The sequence below is a fragment of the Marmota monax genome, unplaced genomic scaffold (genome assembly GCF_021218885.2).
Source record: "Marmota monax isolate L192 unplaced genomic scaffold, Marmota_monax_Labrador192_F-V1.1 WCK01_AAM20220418_F8-fsc00069, whole genome shotgun sequence".
Lineage (NCBI taxonomy): Eukaryota > Metazoa > Chordata > Mammalia > Rodentia > Sciuridae > Marmota > Marmota monax.
Window position 1 is genome coordinate 6,815,507 of NW_026695243.1, and position 20,094 is coordinate 6,835,600.

Here is a 20,094-nt window from a genome sequence, read left to right on the forward strand (position 1 = left end):
TGGAAACATAATGAACAAAAGTTATCTCTTCCTCAAGGACTGGAAAGAGGTTACATGTCAGGAAAAGTCACCCTGGGTCTGAAGTACCATTATGAGGGCTTAGAACCTGTAACAGGTAAAGAGTCTGACCGGTCCTCTCCCTTCCTCTCCTGTTCTCAGGGCACAATCTCCAAAGGACTGGCCATTGCTCTTAGAACTCAATTTAAATTCCAGTTTGTTCTTTGGGACTGTTTTAGTCCCTGAGGTCATTTAAAGTTTGGAAAGTGAGTTGTGCTCAGTTTAGAAACTTTGTAATCTTCTGGGAAAATATCCCCAAGATCCAATTATACTGAAGGCCCTGGCGGAAGTTTGGTGCTTGCTTCTTTTACTCCTTTTCTCCCTCCTTCTTTTCTGTCCTTCTTTCCTCCCTCTCTCTCTTCCTCTTTCTCATCTACCTTCTTCTCTTCTTTTCTTGTCTCCCTTCTTTTCCTCTGAACATTATAATCCCATCAACAGAGTCCAATAGCCTGCTGCTGGTCAGTGATTATGTGATTCATCCAGAAACCTCAATTTCTTTCTTCTGTGCCGCAGGTAAGTGCTATGTTGGCCAAGCTATGCTCATGCAGTGGTTTGGCTAGAGGGGGTCTGAGTGAAAGTCTTACTTTCTCTAAATTTTCATCTCCTTGGATTAGCACTTGCTGTGTTCTCCTCGATCCTCACCAGGCATCCAACTAAGTGACTGTACTTTGAACTTCCTATCATTTGCGCATGTGCTCCTCAACCTTGTGGGAAGTCACTGACCAGAGTGTGACCCAGGACAGAGATGGGTCCATAGAATGGGCACATTTCTTTATTCAGCAAATGCTAATGAGTATAATCCAGAGAATGCAGAGCAGGACAGACACCCAGGCCTCTGCCTTCAGGGAGTGCACCCTTTAGCAAGAGGCACAAGCCTCTATGGGAGAGAGGGAGAGAGGAGAGAGAGTGAAAGATGACTACCCAACCAGGAAGCCAGGGGGGACCAGGAGAGTGCCTGGCTGTGGTAGAAGGCCATGGAGGCCAAGCCCAGACTTTCTGGAGAAGATCTGAGGTGTGACCGGCTCACCAATGGAGCACATTGCCCAACTCCACTCCCTGCTGACAGAACAGTTAAGAGATATAGTGGGTTTTGATTGGTCAAAACTCATGTGTGTAAATATGATTTGCCAAGGATAAGCAGAGCTCACCAAGGGAGTAGTCTGAACCTGTTTCCCGGGGAGACACTTGTGTTTATTGTGTCTTCCTGAGGACACATGTGGACATGACACCACTCTTGTACTAGATCTCTGGTCTGAAGATTGCAACCCCACTTGGAGGATTTAGAGATTCTGTCAGGAGTCATGAGAAGCAGTACATCCTCTGTGAAAGGGAAGAGAACTGCCGCCATTTTGAGATAAAACAAGGACTATAATCAGAAACTACAAGGTCAGAAAAACAGAATTTCCCTGAAGAGTGGAAAGAGGAGGGAGCAGCAGTTGCCTCCAGGTAAAGTGAGGGTGCCAAAGCTTTGCCTTTTCATGGAGGGAGACTCTTCATGCAGGCAGGCACCAAGTGGAGGCATAAGTGTGTAATTCCTGATGTTTGAATGCAGGTTATCCAAACAATATTTGCCTGTTTGCAGCTTCATTCTAGGATGCCTCGCTTACCTGAAAAACCCACATCTCTTTCTGAGAATGTTCCTTACATTGTTTCTGTGTTGTGTTCCACAAGTACCCTGACCATGAGGTGCAGGTGACCAGGCCACACAGGGCGGTCAGCATGCAGGCTGTCCAGTGACCAAGAAGTGGCCTGTTAATCTACCAAACCTCTTAGATCTGTCTTGCAGGGAGGTTGAACTCAAAACATAAGGACAGTTGATGAAAGGCAGGAAGGCACTGGAGGAGAAAACAGGGTAACACAAAGACAGAAATTAGGGAGCTGAAGCCTGATCCATGGTAGCTGAAGTCTGAATATAGGAAGGAGAGTGAAGGGTCGTTAGTTCCAGCTGGAGCAAGAGGCACAAGCCAGAGTGTTTGAATCTTCAAAATGGCAGGCCCTAGAGCTGGGGTACCCAAAGCCCTGCCACAAAGGCCCAACAGGAGCCACTTAGTTTCTGACTGACCTTGTAGCACTTGTCCAACTGTGAGGCCCGACTCTATCACTGTTCTCCTGTGGGTCCCACAACATCCCTCAACCTTTAAGGAAATCAAATGTGATGGAGGGGGAGTTCCTGGCATTCAGAGGGCAGAGGTCAAAGATGGTAGACATCATGGATGCAAGGTGCTAGGGCCCAGTGTAGGATGCTCCCTCCACCTGCTCACAATCAGAGTATCCTCCTACTAGGCTCTATTGTTTATACAACACTTCTGACACCAAGTATGTGGGGTTTTAATTTTTTTCCAGTTCTCCAGCTCTCTGAACACCAACTGGGTGTACTGATTTAATTCTCATGCGGACTACCTGGTATTGACACAGATCCCACAGGTTGAAGGCCCAATCTCTTAAAACTGCCACCACTTCAGATGCCAATCACAAGTGCAGGCCACCATACTTCTGACAGCTAGGTATATGGGCAGGGATGTTCCCACAATGCCCTCATCAGATTTAAAAATTTGCTAGACTGGCTCACAAAACTCAGGAAAATGCTTTACTTTCATTTACCAGTTTATGAAGAAGACAACTCAAGAATTGCCAAATGAAAGAGCTACATAGGACAAGCTATGGAGAAAAGGGCAAGGAACTTCTGTGCCCTCTCTGGGGGTTCCACCCTTCCAGCACCTCCATGTGTTCAACCTGGAAGCTCTCCTAAAACCTTTGGTTGGGACTTTTTGCAACAGTTGGCACATCAATTAAATCATTGGTCATTGGCGACTGAACTTGTTCTCCAGCTGGCTCTGCTCTCTTCAGTCAGTGGGGCTGAACATTGTGGCACTCTGATCACATGATCTGTTTCTCTGGCACAAGCCCCCATCCGGAAGCTACCTGTGGGCCCACCAAGTGTTCCTCATTAGCATAAACTCAGGCATGGAGAAAAGAGGCTTATAATGAATAACAAAAGACATTTCCCCATCACTCAGGAAATTACAAGGGTTTTAGGAACTCTCTGGCAGAAACTAGGTATAAAGAGCAAATGCATATATTTTTATTATATCACACTATTGTACCCTCATACTTACCTAATAGGGTTGTTGGGATCATACAGTAAGGTAAGATTTGGGAAACAGGTGTACATCTGCGGCAACTCTTATTAATATTAATGTCTCACCAGTATCTCAAATATAATAAACCAGTTGACCATAAATTTTCAGTCATAAAACTATTTCTTAGTTATATCTTTATTTCTAGGAAAAGAGCTGGACATAGTAAATGTACAGAAACTTCATACTGAAATGTCAGTCACAACTTGGCAGCTACCCTTAACCCTCACACCAGGCCAGACAGGTTCACCTCTCTTCTCCACAGCTTTCTTCCAGTTCTTAGGACTTGGTGTGCACCCAACCATCTATGGTTCATTGGTTAGGGCCTTATAAGAAAAGAGAATAATAAGAGAAGAGCATAAAAATTTATTCAACATAATATAGGAGCCTTCCTTTAAAAAATGAAGACCCTAAGAAGTAGTTAAACCTGAGTTCTTGTGTGTATGAGTGTGTGGGTGTAACTGGGGGCTGAACTAGTGGCACTCTGCCACTGAGCTACATCCTTGGCCTTTTTTATTTTTTATTTTGTGACAGGATCTCACTAAGTTTCCTGGACTGGTATCAAACTTGCAATACTCCTGCCTCAGCCTCCCAATTGCTGGGATGACAGGTGTGCACCATTGTGCCCAGCCTGAGTATTCTTTATAGTAGGTTTCTTGAAAAACAGAAAGTAGTGGTGAAATATAAGGCAAAAAAAGAAGCAGCTAAGTATGGTAAGCTAGAGAAACAGCCTGGCCTATGTGCTTAGATTCCTTTTGATCTTTGGAGATAAACATGTCCTCTTACTCCAGGTATACAAAGGGCAGTATGACTCTCATCATCTAATCATTTCCCTTCTGACCCTTCTTGCATTGTCTCACACCTGAGCTTTGGGGAACACCTCATATCTAACTATAACAGAAACCTTCTTACACATGTTGTTTTTGTTACTCAGCTTTCTATTACTGTGTGACAAAATATCTGGGACAATCAACTTATATAGTGGTCTATTTTGACTTACAGTTTGGGAGGTTTCAATCCACGGTTAGTTGACCCTGTTGTTTGGGGGCCCGTGGCAGAGCATCGTGGCCAGGATGTGAAAGGTAGAAAGAGGAAAAGGTGGGGCTCCACTGTCCTCTTCAAGGGCATAGTGCAGTGACCAGAAGACAAACCACTGGGCCCCACATTTTAAAGTTGCCACCACCTCACAATAGTGTCAAGTTGGGGACCATGCCTTTAATGATGGGCCTTTAGGAGACATTTCAGATCCAAGCTGTTTCTCAAATTCATTCAGCTTAAAACATTCCATATGCCAAGATGCTATGTTTGGGTATAATAGTCCTGAACCCAGCAGGAATTATAGTCATTGTTGATTCTTTTGTCTCCTGTGTATCCTGTCCTAGATCTCTTTCTAAATCCTATAACCTCTTAATTCTAAATGGATCTAGGGTCACTGTCTCCTCAATCTCTGTGATTCTCATCCTGGGCTAGTTCCACATACCCCTGCTGTGCCCAGCCTCCTGAACAGCTTTGTGGCACTCTCAGTCATGCTTTGGTTTACAGATAGTTTCACTCTACTGGGCGTTTTCCAGAGACAAAGATCCGTTTCTGATCATCATGTCCACCTTCTACACTAACTCTCTAGTGCCAGGTACTAGGTACATATGAGATGTTTGGAGCATGGAGATTGGAATGATGGGAAGGCTAGTAGCAGTGAGAGACAGAGACGGCCATGGGTGAGTCACTGGGTCACTGGATGGAGGGGAGAAGATGCTTGGGTGGCTGAGGAATGGGTCTACCCCAGAGTTCCTGAGACCAGCTGAGACCAGCTCTTCTTCCCTTCTAGACTCTTCATGAATCAGTGACAGAGCCACTTTGAATTCATCATTGTGATAAAGCCCAGGAGATTTCTGAATACCTTGTACTGGAAAACTTTCTAAGCTGAAGTCTTCTTGTAGTAAGAGGGGAGCTTTGGTAGGTTTACAACATTGCTTAATTGGGTCTATTGGGTAATGTCTAATTTCTGAATCACTCACCAAACTTTAAATTGCTTCTGGGATAGTTTCCAGCCCCAAAGCAACCTGGCCTTAAGTTCCTGAGAGAGTCTTTATGGGACCCTGAGGAGAGCAGCATGGGGCACAGAGAAAAGAGGATGCCAGGCCCAGCTTGCCCTGGGTACAGCCTCCTCCAGGCTGGGGCTCCTTGTTGAGCCTCCGGCTTGAGATTCAGACTTGTCTTCTTGTTTTACTGAGTCCCAAGGTCAGGCAAGGTTTCTGGGGCTGTGGCTGTACCTTGGACCTCTCTACACTCGGGGTCATTCTGAGACATTGGGGAGTGAGACAACAGTTAAAGGGTAAATACTATGTCATCATGGTGCACCCTGTTATTCCCAGGGTAGATCTGATAGATGTGCTCTGTATGGCATCCTAGGTTATGGATAGGTGACATCCAGATGGACAGGTAACACTAGAGCCAGCTTCTTGTCCTGACACCAGTAAACCAGCAACCTCTCAGCTCCATTAGCCTGCTTGCCTGCGAGCAATAGATGCAGCCTGGATTGGTCCCCAAGCTGGGTGAGTGCTGGGTGGGTCGGGCAACAAGAACACTATTTCTAGCCATGGCCAACTTTTTACCATTTGGTGTGATGGGAAGAAGAGGTCTTGTGCTAAGGGTGCAGGGAGGGGGCTGGGAATAGGGATGGATCAGGCAATAAGACAACTATTTCCAGAGCTTTGAAGGCTGTAACTGTGACAAAAGAACAGGTCTGTTTTGCACAAGGCCAGAAGGCACACTTAGGCCCAGTGGAAAAAGAGAGAAGTAGGAAAAAGGCAGATTTCAGATCTCTGAAGAACTCTGACAGCCCAGTTTCCTAATAACCTTTCCCGGAGCCTTCACTGTTCAAAACATTCAGCTGAGGCTGAGAACTCACCTAGGGAAAGGGGATCCCTGGTACTGTGGGTAGGAACTGGTCTGGTTTAATATGTAAGAATTCTATCAAGTTCAGATTCTGCTTCATCTCTTAATCCCTGATAGCTTGAGATAAATTCTTCTGAATATTGTATCATTGCCAATTAGAAAAAAAGCCCCCTTTCTTCAGGGCCATGTATAAACCCTTCACCTGTCCTCAGTTTCTCTACCTTGAAACTGAGTGGGACTGAAATTGGTCAGTGATTTCTGGTGTACATCTGACGTACATAGGAACTTTTTATTTTAAAAAATAAATAAAACAAATAAACAAAATTAAAACAGATTGCCAAGGCAATCTGTAAAGGAAGGACCCAGAAATCAGTATTTTCAATCATCATTGGGAGAGCTATTAGGGATACAACTCCATGTCATTGTGCCCTAGGTCTGATGACACTTGTTTTCTGAATCTCTCTGGCAGCAGAATTTTGATAGTCTCCAGTGTAGATTTTGGTCCTGGGAGGTTGAGCAGATTTGCATGTGAACATGTCTGCAAAACCTCCAAATGGCATTGGATGACATTTCTTTCCAAATTTGATGTGGTTGTGACTCAAGGCCCCATCTAACCCAAGCTGGGGTTGTGAATTTTGAGTGGGCTCCAACAATTAGGTAAGATTCTATTTCTCTGGCCAAGACCTGGAGTAGCAAAGATGCAGGCAGTCAGATGTGCTTACAGGAGGAATTCTTCTCTCCAGATTACATTTCTGGAGACTTTGGTGGGGACTCCATGTTATAGGTTCCAGAAATTCAATTTGGTCAGATTTTATAGAGAAGAGAGTCACGATCATTTGAACTGATGTACATTAACTAAACTCACAAAGAAGTGCAGTATACGTCAGAAATAAAACTGTTAGGGAGATAAGCAATTTTGTATTTTCGATCTAGTACATTCTCTCCATGTAAGATAGTGTGGGAAGCCAGATTATAACAGAAACTTGCTGAGTGAGAAGGAACCAAATCCAGAGGAATGGGCCCTGTGACCTCAATGTGACAGCCCAAGGTCTCCAATTTTATAGCAGACACAAGAGTTACTCAGAGGTCCCTGCTTCCCTACAAAGTGCTGGAGACAGCACATGTAGATATATGACATTTCATTAGCTATATTAATATCATCAATTACACAAAGTGTCCTTCATTTTATTAAATTTCATTAAATTTCCAAGGTATACTTTTCCAAAGTCTACTACATAGCCTGGCTTGTAGATAACTTGTTTTTTTTTTTTAAGTTGAATCTCAGATTTATCTATAATAATAAAGACATTATGCTGTAATCCCCATGCATTGACTCAAGCAAGCCAAACAGAAAACATGTATTTTTCTGCCTTCCATATTCCTAGGGAGGAAAGAGAGAGTTTGAAATGGAAGCATCCAACCAGTCTACTGTGACAGAATTTATCTTGCTTGGCCTCTCTGCCCACCCAAAACTAGAGAAAACATTCTTTGTGCTCATCCTGTCAATGTACCTGGTGATCCTGCTGGGGAATGGCATCCTCATCCTGGTGACCATCCTTGACACCCATTTGAGCACGCCCATGTACTTCTTCCTGGGGAACCTGTCCTTCCTGGACATCTGCTACACAACCTCCTCAGTCCCTCTGGTCCTAGATGGTTTCCTCACTCCCAGGAAAACCATTTCTTTCTCAGGCTGTGCTGTGCAGATGTTTCTCTCCTTTGCCATGGGGGCCACAGAGTGTGTGCTCCTGGGCATGATGGCTTTTGATCGCTATGTGGCCATCTGCAACCCCCTTAGATACTCTGTGATCATGAGTAAGGCTGCCTATGTGCCCATGGCCATCAGCTCCTGGGTGGCTGGTGGAGCCAACTCTTTGGTGCAGATCTCTCTTGCAGTACAATTGCCCTTCTGTGGAGACAATGTCATCAACCACTTCATCTGTGAGATCTTGGCAGTCCTAAAGTTGGCCTGTGCCGACATCTCCATCAATGTGATCAGCATGGGGGTGGCCAATGTGATCTTCCTGGGGGTCCCAGTTCTGTTCATCTTTGTCTCCTACATCTTCATACTCACCACTATCTTAAAGATTCCCTCAGCTGAGGGAAGGAAAAAGGCCTTCTCTACCTGCTCTGCCCACCTTACTGTGGTGATCATCTTCTATGGGACCATTCTCTTCATGTATGGAAAGCACAAGTCCAAGGACCCACTGGGGGCTGACAAGCAGGACCTCACAGACAAACTCATCTCTCTTTTCTATGGACTTCTGACCCCCATGCTGAACCCCATCATCTACAGTCTGAGGAACAAGGATGTGAAGGCCGCTGTGAAGGATCTAGTATCTCAGAAATGCCTCATCCAGTGATGGTGGAATATATTTCATGATCCATGGAGTTGGATGGCTCTCACTTGAGAATCTCAATGCAAAGCAAACCTAAGTGAGGGGAAAGCTGCCTTTACAGCCACGCCATTCACAGTGTGGCCCATGGACCAGCAATGTCAGCATCATGTGGAAGCTTATTTGACATACAGAATTTTAGGGCCCATTGCAGACATACTGAGTTGGAATCTTTGTTTTAACAAGATCCTTCAGGTGATTTGCATGCACATTAAACTTTAAGAAGTATTGGATGGTAAGAGTGTGTAGTGAATGCTGTGGTGTGCTGCCTAGATCCCCATCCCTACGTAGGGCTGAAGAACTTGTTACCCTAGCTGCTGGGCATGTGGGTGGCTGACAGCATTCAGCTAAGTATTCGGGGTTATTCTGGGCTAAAGAGAACTACCTCACCCAGTCATCCTGCCTCCCAGCTCAAGAGCTTCCCCATGGTGGCTTATGTCCTCCCTCTGCACAGCCCTGCTTCCTTTGCCCATCCCGGTAGATGTTGATCTGAAGAGAGCTTCCAGTAAACATTCTGCAGGACAATTTCCCCATTAGAGTCAGCATCTGGGGAGCTCAACCTCTGACAGGGAACAACGTTCTCAGCACAGAAGTGTGAACAGCAGGTTTTCATTCATATCATTGCTGTGGGTCCTTTTCTGGCGTGGCCTATACCCTGACTCCCAAGGAAAGAAGCTCACTGAATTGCTTTTGTTCAAAGAAACAAATGTGCCCTAAAAAGTATTTGCTAAAGTAAATTCCTTTAATTTTCACTTCCATAAATGGATCTTAATTCATACTTATAAGTGTTTCAACTCCTACACAGAGAATAAGCAGGGAGAAAGGGTGCAGTAATCAGTTCTATGGCATCTTCTTTAAGGGCAAAGATGTTTGCGGTCTAGAAAACATGTTGGCACCTGATTACAAAAAACAAAACAAAATCCTAAAAAAAAAAAACCCTTGTGATTATCTATATGTCTACTAAGTGGCACATTATCTCAGCCTCATTAATAATGAATAAATGTTTATATTCATACATCATTATTTTAAAACAATCTGTAAATTAGGTTAATTTCACTTTGCAAGAATTCCTGTGTTTTCATAAAACTTGTTGAGAAAGCATAGAATTGTAAATTCAGTCACTTGTAAGCCAAACAATTTTAACAACATAAATAGAAAAATACATTTAAAATTTACCATGAAATTGAAATGAGATAAAAGTTCATTTTGACATGATATGAGTTAGGACCTTCAAAAGTAAAAGTGCCCAGGTTTGGGACAGTCTTAGGAGGGACTTGATAATTCCAGGTAATATTTTCTGTGTCACCTAGAAAAGTAATTTGCATATAGGTACTCAGTAAAGTACCTTTCCCCAATTACCTTTTAGCTTTCTCTTGCCCCAACTTGGTGCTCAGAGATAGGACATTTTGTGTGGCCAATGGACTTCTGCAGCGGGTGTAAGTGAGGGCTGAAACTTTTTCCTAAGAGACCATGCAAATTTTAGCTCAAGGCCTGAGGTAGTCTATGGGCCACAGATGTCTCCAACTAGGTATCGTCAGGGATTGTTTCCAGTCTCCATGGAAAGGACAACACCTTTGGGAGAACCAGCTGAGTCCACACATTATAAGTGAGATCTCTGTGCGTTTCCCCTGGTCTAACAAGGAAAAATGGTGTTGTAAGGATTACAAAGATGCACAAAGAACTTTGATACCAATGTCCATCTCCTTCTCACAAAGGAATAATTAGTACCCAGGACCTTTTTATTAGCAGAGTGTCCTACCTCCTTTTAATACCAGTACTTATCAATTGCTTTTGATAGACACCAGACTCCAATTCAAAGTTCACTACTTGCTTGCTGCCTCCCCTTCATCCACTTATAAGAGAAACTTCCCAACCCCTGAGCCTGCTCAGCAGGTACACCATAATTCCATACTAACTGGGTCTCACCTCCTGGCCCCAGTTAAGGATTACTTGAAAGGTTCTCTGTTCTGTGTCATCAAAGATCTCTGACTAAGCAGGTCTTAGCAAAATACTACTTACCTGCCTAGAGCTGCTTCTGTCTAAGGCTTGATCTTTTTGCTCCCTGGCCAACTCCAGAGCTTTTTTTCTATACTTGAGTCCTCTACTTCAATGTGTAACCTTTGTTCTATGCTATACCAAAGGGGAAGGTAGTGTCCAATATTTCTGACAGAAATTGTCCCTTTCTTATTTGATCTAAGCTGCAAATGGACTCCCCATTGACCTGAAGTATGGATACCATCCCACTTTACTGTGATAACATTTGGTGTCCTCTCTGGCCATAATGGCCTTGAGACTGATCATATTTAATCAATTTTATTCATTAATCATTTTTATTTGTAAGCAGGAGAAACCCAAAGTTGAGCCAGCTTAAACAAATGATTGAATTTATTGATTTATGTGAGCAAATAGTGGGCGGCAGCTGGCCTTGTACATGACAACCAGGGGCTTCAGGGCTGCCCAAACGTTCTCTAGAGCTCATCATTTTTTTTCTCTCTTTTTTTTTTTTTTTAGAAGAAATGATTTAGCTTTATACTCAAAAAGAGACATTAAAAGAGACAATCTTTTTACTTTGTTTTTGTTTGTTTATTTTTTCGCAGTGCTAGAGATGGAACCCAGGGCCTCCCATAAGGGTGTTAGATAAGCACTCTACCACTGAACTACAAACTCAGCTCCAAGCAATCTTTTAAAAATTTGTTTTAATCGACAAGTAAATATTTTGTGTGTGTGAGTGTGTGTGTGTGTGTGTGTTATACAACTTGATGTTTTTATGTAAGTATGCATTGTAGAATGACTAAACTTTCTGAACCTATTTCCTCATTTCTGTAATGTAAATAAAAATACCTACTTCATTGGCTTCTTGCCAGCATTAAATTAAAATGAGAGAATGCATATCTGCACAGTGCCCAACACATGGTAGATAACTAAAAAACAACATCCATCATTCTTACTGTTATTATTGTTATTATTACTGATGGGTATATGACCTGTAAGAACATGTAATTCCTAATGTTTGCACAGTGAATATTCCTTGAGATTCCCTAGCTACTCATACCTTTTGCTTTGACTCTCCCCCAGGGCACATGATTTCTGTTCTAATTTTATGTTTCTCATAGCATCTGGTTTATTTCTATTTCACTAGAGACCCAACTCCATCCAGCCAGTTCTAAATATCCTGTCCTACCTGAGTGACATGGGAGGACTGAGAGGCCCTTGTGAAGATGAGAGCCCAGAGACACAGGCTCCCTAAAAGACTAAGACCTGTTTTTAGGATTATGAAACATTTACCCTCCCTGGACATCTTACCACCACATCACTAAGGCCTATTTACTGCATGTAAGGCCTATTTTAAGCATATATTATAAACACATGCTAAAGACTTACAATACATGCCAAAAGGCAAAAAGTATAGTTTGAAGACAGACCAAGTCTCAGAACCAGACTCAGAGATGGCAGGGTTATTGGAATTATAAGATAGCTATAATTGATATGTTAAGAACTCTAAAGGAAAAGGTTGACAACAAGGGAAAAAAAGAAAAATCTAAGCAGAGAGATGGAAATCCTAAGGATTAAAAAAAAAAAAAAAGGGGGGAAAGGCTAGATGTCCAAAACACTATAACTGAAGTGGATAATACCTCAATGGGGTCATCAGTAGTAGATGGAACATGGCTAAGGAAGCATCTCCCAACTTAAGAGTATGTCAACAGAAAATTTCAAACCTAAAAAGCAAAGAAAGAAATGACTGAAACAAAACAAAGCAAAAACACAAGTATATCCAAGAACTATGAGACAACTACAAAAGGTGTAATTTATGCATAATAGGAATATCAGAAGGGGCAGAAAAAAAAGAAAAGAAATATTTGAAGAATATTAAGGGATTAAATTTTGAGAACCACTCAAAACGAGATTAAAGTTTGAGAACCACTGCCTTGAACATTTTATTTTAAGCTTAAACATAACTGGACTTCATTGCCTATCTTTTATGCAGAGAGGGCTTTTTCTTGCTTATAAGTCCACTAGTTGGAGTCATAAGTAAATCATAACATGGCATGTTGTCTGCAGTTTTTAATTTCCTTAAAGTAGAGTAGGAAGTTAGTATTTTTCAAAAGGATCAGCATGCAGAATCTGCCTAGATTTTAACAATTGTCTTCCTGACATTTGATATGACAGCACTTTATTTTAATAACTTCCCTTTAATAAATTTATACAAAGCATTCGACCTTAGTTCCCATGAAAATAACTCTTTCCACCCTCTTTTTAGCTCAGTTTGCAGAAATTAAATTAAACTAATGTAACTATAAAATTAACAATTGGCTAGAGCAGTCTGAGAACAAACAAAAGCACCTCTTTTAGTACTAAGCAGATGTGTTGGGAATCCTGCCACCTGATTTGGGTGTTGGGTCATACGTTTTGCACAGGGAATGGGTAGTTAGTTAATCTGGGAAGCCAGTTAAAGAGATACTGGTTAAAGCCAATTCTATTGTTCTCAAAACATGGAGCTGCTGGGCACAGTGGCGCATGCCTGTAATCCCAGCAGCCCAGGAGGTTGAGGCAGAAGGATCCCAAGTACAAAGCCAGCTTCAGCAAAAGCAAGACAGTAAGCAACTCAGTGAGACCCTGTCTCTAAATAAAATACAAACTAGGACTGGGGATGTGGCTCAGTGGTAGAGAGCCCCTGAGTTCAATCCCTGGTTACCCCCCACCACCCGCAAAATAAAAACAACATGGAGCCACTACTGATATCATTGTCCCACTTAAAGTCAAACCCCTCCATGTCCACTAATCCACACACTCTTCAATACAGGAAAGACATGTTTATCTCAACCTCAGTAACCACCCCAGTGCCTGGCACAGAGTAAGGGGATAGCTAGAGGATATTTTGACAAAACATTCTTTTAGTCCCCAGTCTACTATGCTGTTTTAAATACTACCCTCCAATTTCCATCTTCTTTATCTTTTTGGTTGTTTAGTTCTTTTGCATTATTGGGGATCAAGCCCAGATTTTAACAATTGTCTTCCTGCCTAGATTTTAACAATTGTCTGTTCAATGTGAGAACAAGCTTTCTAATAATCTAATGTACTTGGAGCTACATCCCCAGCCCTTTAAATTTTTTTTTTTTTGAGACAGGGTCTCCACTAAGTTGCTCAGGCTGGCCTGCAACTTGTGATCCTTCTGCCTCAGCCTCATAATGTAGTTGGGATTATAGGCAAGCACCACCACACCCGGCTTGTTTTGATTTTGTTTGTTTCTCTCTCTTAGTTGTAAAACTTTGCCCTTAATTCAGCCTTCTCTTTATCTGTGATCTGGCCCTATGCCCCATAATGTCTTCTTCTGATAGGGTTCCATAATGCCCTTGCATCTGACCGTTCTCCTCTGACTCTTCCCTACTCTTGGTCTCCCATAAAAGTTTAGGGCATTAGGCAATCATCTCATCTTTTGGGGGTGAGAAGCCATGATCTGGTCATTTCTGCTCTCCTTCTAGTGACTGGTGCTGGCTCATGGAGCATGCCCTCTTCCTCCTGTTTTCAAGGATAAGGCCAGGTTTGGTCAGCTCTGGAGATGTGCTAAGGAACTTCAGGGAGACCAGCTACATAGGGAGCATTTGGATGACCAAGTCTCTCTCTCAGCCTTGGCAAACCTCCTTCTTGTTTTGATACTTATCTTTGCAAAGACAAAGGCAGAGCCCCCTCAGAAAGATACAATATTGTGGTCAGGACACAATCAGACCTGAGTTATTTCATCTATTTCCTAGAAGACCAGCAAGCCTGGGTGTGTGTGTGGGGGGGAGGGGTACTTTCTCCTCTAAGAAACATTCCTCTGTAGTTAGAGTTAAGATTTACATAGACCTGTCTTAAACTTCCCTAATTGGGTTTATATGGGACACAGGCCCTAAACTCCTGTGAGGCCTTTCACCAAACTTTAAATTGCTTCTGGGATTAAAATTGGGCCCCAAACAACTAGAACTCTAAATGGCTCCATAGCACCTTGGTAGAACCTCTGGAGAGCAGAGTAAAGGACAAAGAACAGAAAGTACCTGGCTATGCAGGCCAGGTATGACTGCCAGGAGAAGCTGGGAAGTGGATCCTCGAGTTGACCTTCTTTTTGTTTCGCATTGGGCATGAAGAAGCCCAGAAGTCGAGGAGCTAGAACTTCTCCAGCTATTGCCAATCCTAAATTTTCTTTACCTTATGGTGCAATTTGAAGGGACTGCTCAGTTCCAAGACACTTAAACAGAATTTATTGTATATTTCTAGCCTCCAAAGACTGAACAGGACCAGGGATGATTGAGGTGGGCAGTTGAAATAACCACTTCCCAATCCCAGAGGCCTGAGCACCTTTCTTGCCATGAAACCTTCTATATGAGAGAGCTCACTTTTGCATCATGGATTTATCTCCACAATGGACATAGACCTGTTCTCTCTGTCACCAAAGCTTCTCCAGGTAGGTGAGAAGAGCAAAGGTGGAATGCAAGGACAAATGGAATCCAAGGTGGGTACTTAGTCCCAGCTTCCATTTCTCTGAAGGTCCTTTATAGTGGACAGGGAGACGGCATGTACCAGGAGTCTAGTGTGGGGACAAGATAGAGTGAGGGGACACATGGGGAATGACATTAGAAGAAGGAAGTTTCTGTTCAATGTGAGAACAAGCTTTCTAATAATCAAGGCTGCCTGAAAAAAACGTGGGAGATGTGTGTTCCACACAACTCAAGGTGTTCAGAGCAGAAGCGTTTCATGGAGGGTAGTCACACAGTGGCGGAGAGGGAGGTTTCCCTTCTCAAGACAAGTTACTTTGCAACATTCCAGCCAAGTCTTAGATTCTCCAGTCAGTAGTACTAATATCTCTGAAAACAGATCTCTTTTCTCCCAATACGCCTGGTGCCTACAGTTGATTGCTGATAAATGCGTGAGGATAGCTTCAAACTGTGTCTGATTTCACTTACCCAGTCTTCCTCTACCAGAGACAGTACAATAGTCACAGATGCAATGTGTGCAGCTGACATTAGACAGATATCTTGGAGAAAGGTGGGATACCTCTATTTTTCATGAATGTCTTAGGGAAACCAAGAATGACCGAGACTTCATAATTCATCCTTTAATCCCCAGTGGAAACACTCTGGCACGAACAGAAGAACAAGAATCAGAGTGGTGATGAAAGGATCCCTAGGGAGAAGATGAAGAACCACCTGGCCCTGTCCTGGCTACTTGTGATCTTCTCTGAACTTCAGTTTCCTCATTTTTGACCCAAGAAGCCAAGGCTTGAGGTCTCTTTTTTTTCTAATGTACTCTGCCCTCGCTTCTGTAGTGACACAAAGTACACTCTACATGGGGCACCTTCTTCAAGTAAGCTCTCTGTGAGGATGGGTAGAATTATTTGCTTTGTTGTGGAAAAAACTTGACAATGGCATTACAGTGGCTTTAAATGGTCAATTCAGATATATAAGAACCTGATTTAGAAGTTGTAACTTAGAAAACATCTCCAAAAACACATAGTTCAGTCAAAAAGTTACAAAAGTCACCCTTAGAGGCATGAGGATTCTATTTCTGTTCTTTCAGGGGTCTGGAGCAGACTGGGGAAATTGCAGTACTATGGACAATGTAACAAATATAGATTCTAAGTAGACCCCAATCTTCCTGGCCTCTGCTCATTAAGTTCTCTCCATGTAAGATTCCTAGTGAAGCTGAATCAGAAAATTATTAAACATTCATAGACTTTGACCAGAGAAGTGAGTGAGATGATGTCAGAGACCAACATTTCTGAGTGTGACAGCTTGAAGCCCTCAAGTGTACTACAGGGACAATTCAGGGACAGGCAGATCTAGCTGGGAGAGTCCACTTCCCTGGTCATTTTGGGAACAATGCAGCATCCTCAAGTTTCCTCTTTTATGATTTTCACATAGACACAAATAAAGGGCTGCACATATTTCTTCCTTCAAGTGTGTTAACTCTACTGAACTGACTACAGGTTTTTCATAGATCATGGTTGCTTAGATTTCCAGGGGATGTTTGTCCTGCTTTGACTGATATATTCTGATACACACACACACACACACACACAGAGGATTGAACTCAATAATATTTTTACCATTGAGCTACATCCCCAGCTCTATTTATTTATTTATCTTAAATTTTTTTTTATAATTTTTAATATTTATTTATTTTTAATATTTATTTATTTTTTATTTATCGGCAGACATAACATCTTTGTTTGTATGTGGTGCTGAGGATCGAACCCGGGCCGCACGCATGCCAGGCGAGCGCGCTACCACTTGAGCCACATCCCCAGCCCCATTTTTATCTTAAATTTTGAGACAGGGTCTTGCTAAGTTGTCCAGAATGGTCTTGAACTTGAGATTCTCCTGCTTCAGTCACCCAAGTCACTATAATTATAGATGTGCTCCACCACACCCAGCTGATATATCCTAACTTTGAAGGTAACTTCAGTAGATAGTGGATTTTATTTTTTGAATGATGATCTAAGTTGGCATCTCAAAGGGTCCTATAAGTTCTAGGAAAATTTCATTGTAATTGATTTTCTCTAATACACTGGGTCCATGGTTCTACAGTGACCAAAGTGCATTCTATACACAATGACCCCTTTAAGCAATCCCTCTGTAAGGCTCGGTAGAATTGTCTGCATTGCTCTGGAGAAAGCATTACTAACAACATTACAGTGACTTTACTAGTCAACTCAGCTATAAAAGGGCCTCATCTCTAAACATACTGATCCCAATAAACATGTGTGCACTATCCTCAGTTTTCCTGAGAGTGGGAGAGAGCGTTTAAAATGGAAGAGGCAAACCAGTCCATTGTGACCGAATTTGTCTTGCTGGGGCTGTCAGATCAGCCAAGACTGGAGAAAACATTCTTTGTGCTCATCCTGCTCACATACCTGGTGATCCTGCTGGGCAATGGCATCCTCATCCTGGTGACCATCCTTGACTCCCACCTGCACACACCCATGTACTTCTTCCTGGGGAACCTGTCCTTCCTGGACATCTGCTACACAACCTCTTCCATTCCTCTGGTCTTAGATGGTTTCCTCACTCCCAGGAAAACCATTTCTTTCTCAGGCTGTGCTGTGCAGATGTTTCTCTCCTTTGCCATGGGGGCCACAGAGTGTGTGCTCCTGGGCATGATGGCTTTTGATCGCTATGTGGCCATCTGCAACCCCCTTAGATACTCTGTGATCATGAGTAAGGCTGCCTATGTGCCCATGGCCATCAGCTCCTGGGTGGCTGGTGGAACCAACTCTTTGGTGCAGATCTCTCTTGCAGTACAATTGCCCTTCTGTGGGGACAGTGTCATCAACCACTTCACCTGTGAGATCTTGGCAGTCCTAAAGTTGGCCTGTGCCGACATCTCCATCAATGTGATCAGCATGGGAGTAGCCAACGTGATCTTCCTGGGGGTCCCAGTTCTGTTCATCCTTGTCTCCTATATCTTTATACTCACCACCATCCTGAGGATCCCCTCAGCTGAGGGGCGGCGAAAGGCCTTCTCTACCTGCTCTGCTCATCTTACTGTGGTGGTAATTTTCTATGGGACTATTCTTTTCATGTATGCAAAGCCCAAATCAAAGGACCCCTTGGGAGCAGATAAGCAAGATATTTCAGACAAACTCATCTCCCTATTTTATGGAGTGTTGACCCCCATGTTGAATCCCATCATCTATAGCCTCAGAAACAAGGATGTGAAGATTGCTGTAAAGAAACTGGTAAGTCAGGAATGCTTCCCTCGGTGAAGATGAGAGGTCCCCTGGGAAATGATCTCTACTAAGCATAGACCTGTTCAATGGTCCCACACAATATTTTCCAAACTGTGACTGAGGACTGAATATCAACTCTTTAGAATGAAAATGATGATTACACTTAGAATCAAGGATAAGTAACGATTGTAATTTATTTTTATAAGTAAGCAATAAAATACTTTGTTAAAAAATAGACTTCTCTTTTATTCTTGTACAGACTAGTTGGCACATATAAGTACTATTTATGTTGTTTTCTGTTCATTCTACTTTACAGTAGGCAACATGACAATGTAAAAAGTCATTAAATTAGTGTCTAAACTGAAAGCCAAGTGACTATTTTGGAAAATGATGGACAGAAAGACACATCCTGAATCACATCATTTAACCCCTTTGACTATAGGAGCTCAGATTGTTCTCTTTTTAATTCTTTCCTGCTTTATATCTTAAAGCCAATTTTGAGTAACTTTTCTTCTCTTACCATACACAGAGCACATCTGTTCCTAGCCAAATTCTCCAAGTAATTTGTCAATACTGGTCAAACTCTACATAATATGGACCAAGAAGACAACCTCTAGCTTTCTTCATTTAGATAAATCATTACAATGCTAAGATTATATTCAGAATTTCTTTATTCCCCTCCAGGATTTTTTTGCTACCATCCAGATCCTGATGGTCAAACTCAGTTTTTTCTCTCTCTTCAGGATCTGAGATTGGACAATGGAAATAATGGCTCACATGTGCTTATAATTATCCTTTTGGTTGAGACTATGGACTTTGGAGCCAGATGAACATGGAGTAATGCCTGTGTAACTTCAAGCATGTAGCAGAATTATTTAATCTTATAGTTCCTTGGGTTCCTGATTTGTGAAGTGGAAATAATTAAACCAACCCCATGGAGTCATTGTCAGGATTAGTGTGTACATATGTAAAAAAAAAATACAAATCACAGTTTCTGGCAAAGGGTAACCACCCAATTAATAAAGGAACATTTTTATTTTTAATGAAATAAGTTAAATAACTTCTCCAAGGAAGTTTTATGACACTTGAAGATAAAGTTTCATACTATACTTTTAACGGGATCAGCAGATTTATCTTGTAGCACCTTTTGGGGTGAATTTCTAGCCTATGAACCACAATCCTGTTTTGGGGGACATTTTTTCTAGCCTTTCCTCTTCTTCATGCCCAGGGCAAATCACTCATGTTTATGCTGGGTGACAGTGACACTATCTAGACCAATCTGATTCTTTCTGCTGGCTTTTGGAGATTATCATTGGTCACTGGATCCACAGCATGAAAACTTGGGTTCATGTGTGACATGTGGACTGTAAGAGGAAAGAAAGAGGAGAGGGCAGGGGGAATGAGACAAAAGCAAAACCAAGTGATGATGGGGCATTCAGTGTGTTCCCAGTTCTTCATTTCTATTTTTTTCAAAGTCATGGCCACGTCCACATTCCTGAACTTTGGCTTCTAAAGTACATTCCAATAATTTTCTACTAGATTCTATTTTTTACAAAACCACATTAAGTTGATTTCTTGGAGGTGGGCAACAAAAGGATACATCTAATATCTTTACGAACTTAGAGAAATCAGTTCTGAAACAATTATTCTGAACTCGATATGCAGTGCTTCTTGGAAGCCATGACTCCCTTCCTGCTACAGTGGCCTTATCCTCTCTGGATTCTATCACCTGCAAATTTAAACATGTCCAGGAAGTCTTCATTCAAATCCTTGCCCTCCCAACTTAAAGCTGCACAACTCCATGTGTCTTTTTCTTTTGAAAAGTCTCAGGCACAGTCATCCTGAGGAAGTACTAGATATTTCAGGTCCCTCCCACCTGTGCATTTCCCTGGCTCTGGTTCCCTTC

General features: G+C 42.4%; 2 protein-coding genes across 2 annotated transcripts; both read left to right on the forward strand.

The window, feature by feature from the left end:
* Positions 1 to 312: 312 nt before the first annotated feature.
* LOC124101434 (olfactory receptor 13C7-like) lies at positions 313 to 18,362 on the forward strand. Its single transcript, XM_058578103.1, has 3 exons — positions 313 to 570; positions 14,738 to 14,924; positions 15,587 to 18,362. Exon 3 carries the CDS (start codon positions 17,268 to 17,270, stop codon positions 18,222 to 18,224), a length of 957 nt encoding a protein of 318 aa, XP_058434086.1. The 5' UTR covers positions 313 to 570; positions 14,738 to 14,924; positions 15,587 to 17,267; the 3' UTR covers positions 18,225 to 18,362.
* On the forward strand, positions 7,385 to 8,452 carry LOC124101433 (olfactory receptor 13C7-like). Its single transcript, XM_046457446.2, has one exon. The coding sequence runs from the start codon at positions 7,496 to 7,498 to the stop codon at positions 8,450 to 8,452; it is 957 nt and encodes a 318-aa protein (XP_046313402.1). The 5' UTR covers positions 7,385 to 7,495.
* Positions 18,363 to 20,094: the final 1,732 nt, after the last annotated feature.

What these genes read in the sequence shown, in the direction of transcription:
- LOC124101433 (XM_046457446.2), top strand. Translation starts at nt 7,496, where the DNA reads ATGGAAGCATCCAACCAGTCTACTGTGACAGAATTTATCTTGCTTGGC.
- LOC124101434 (XM_058578103.1), top strand. Translation starts at nt 17,268, where the DNA reads ATGGAAGAGGCAAACCAGTCCATTGTGACCGAATTTGTCTTGCTGGGG.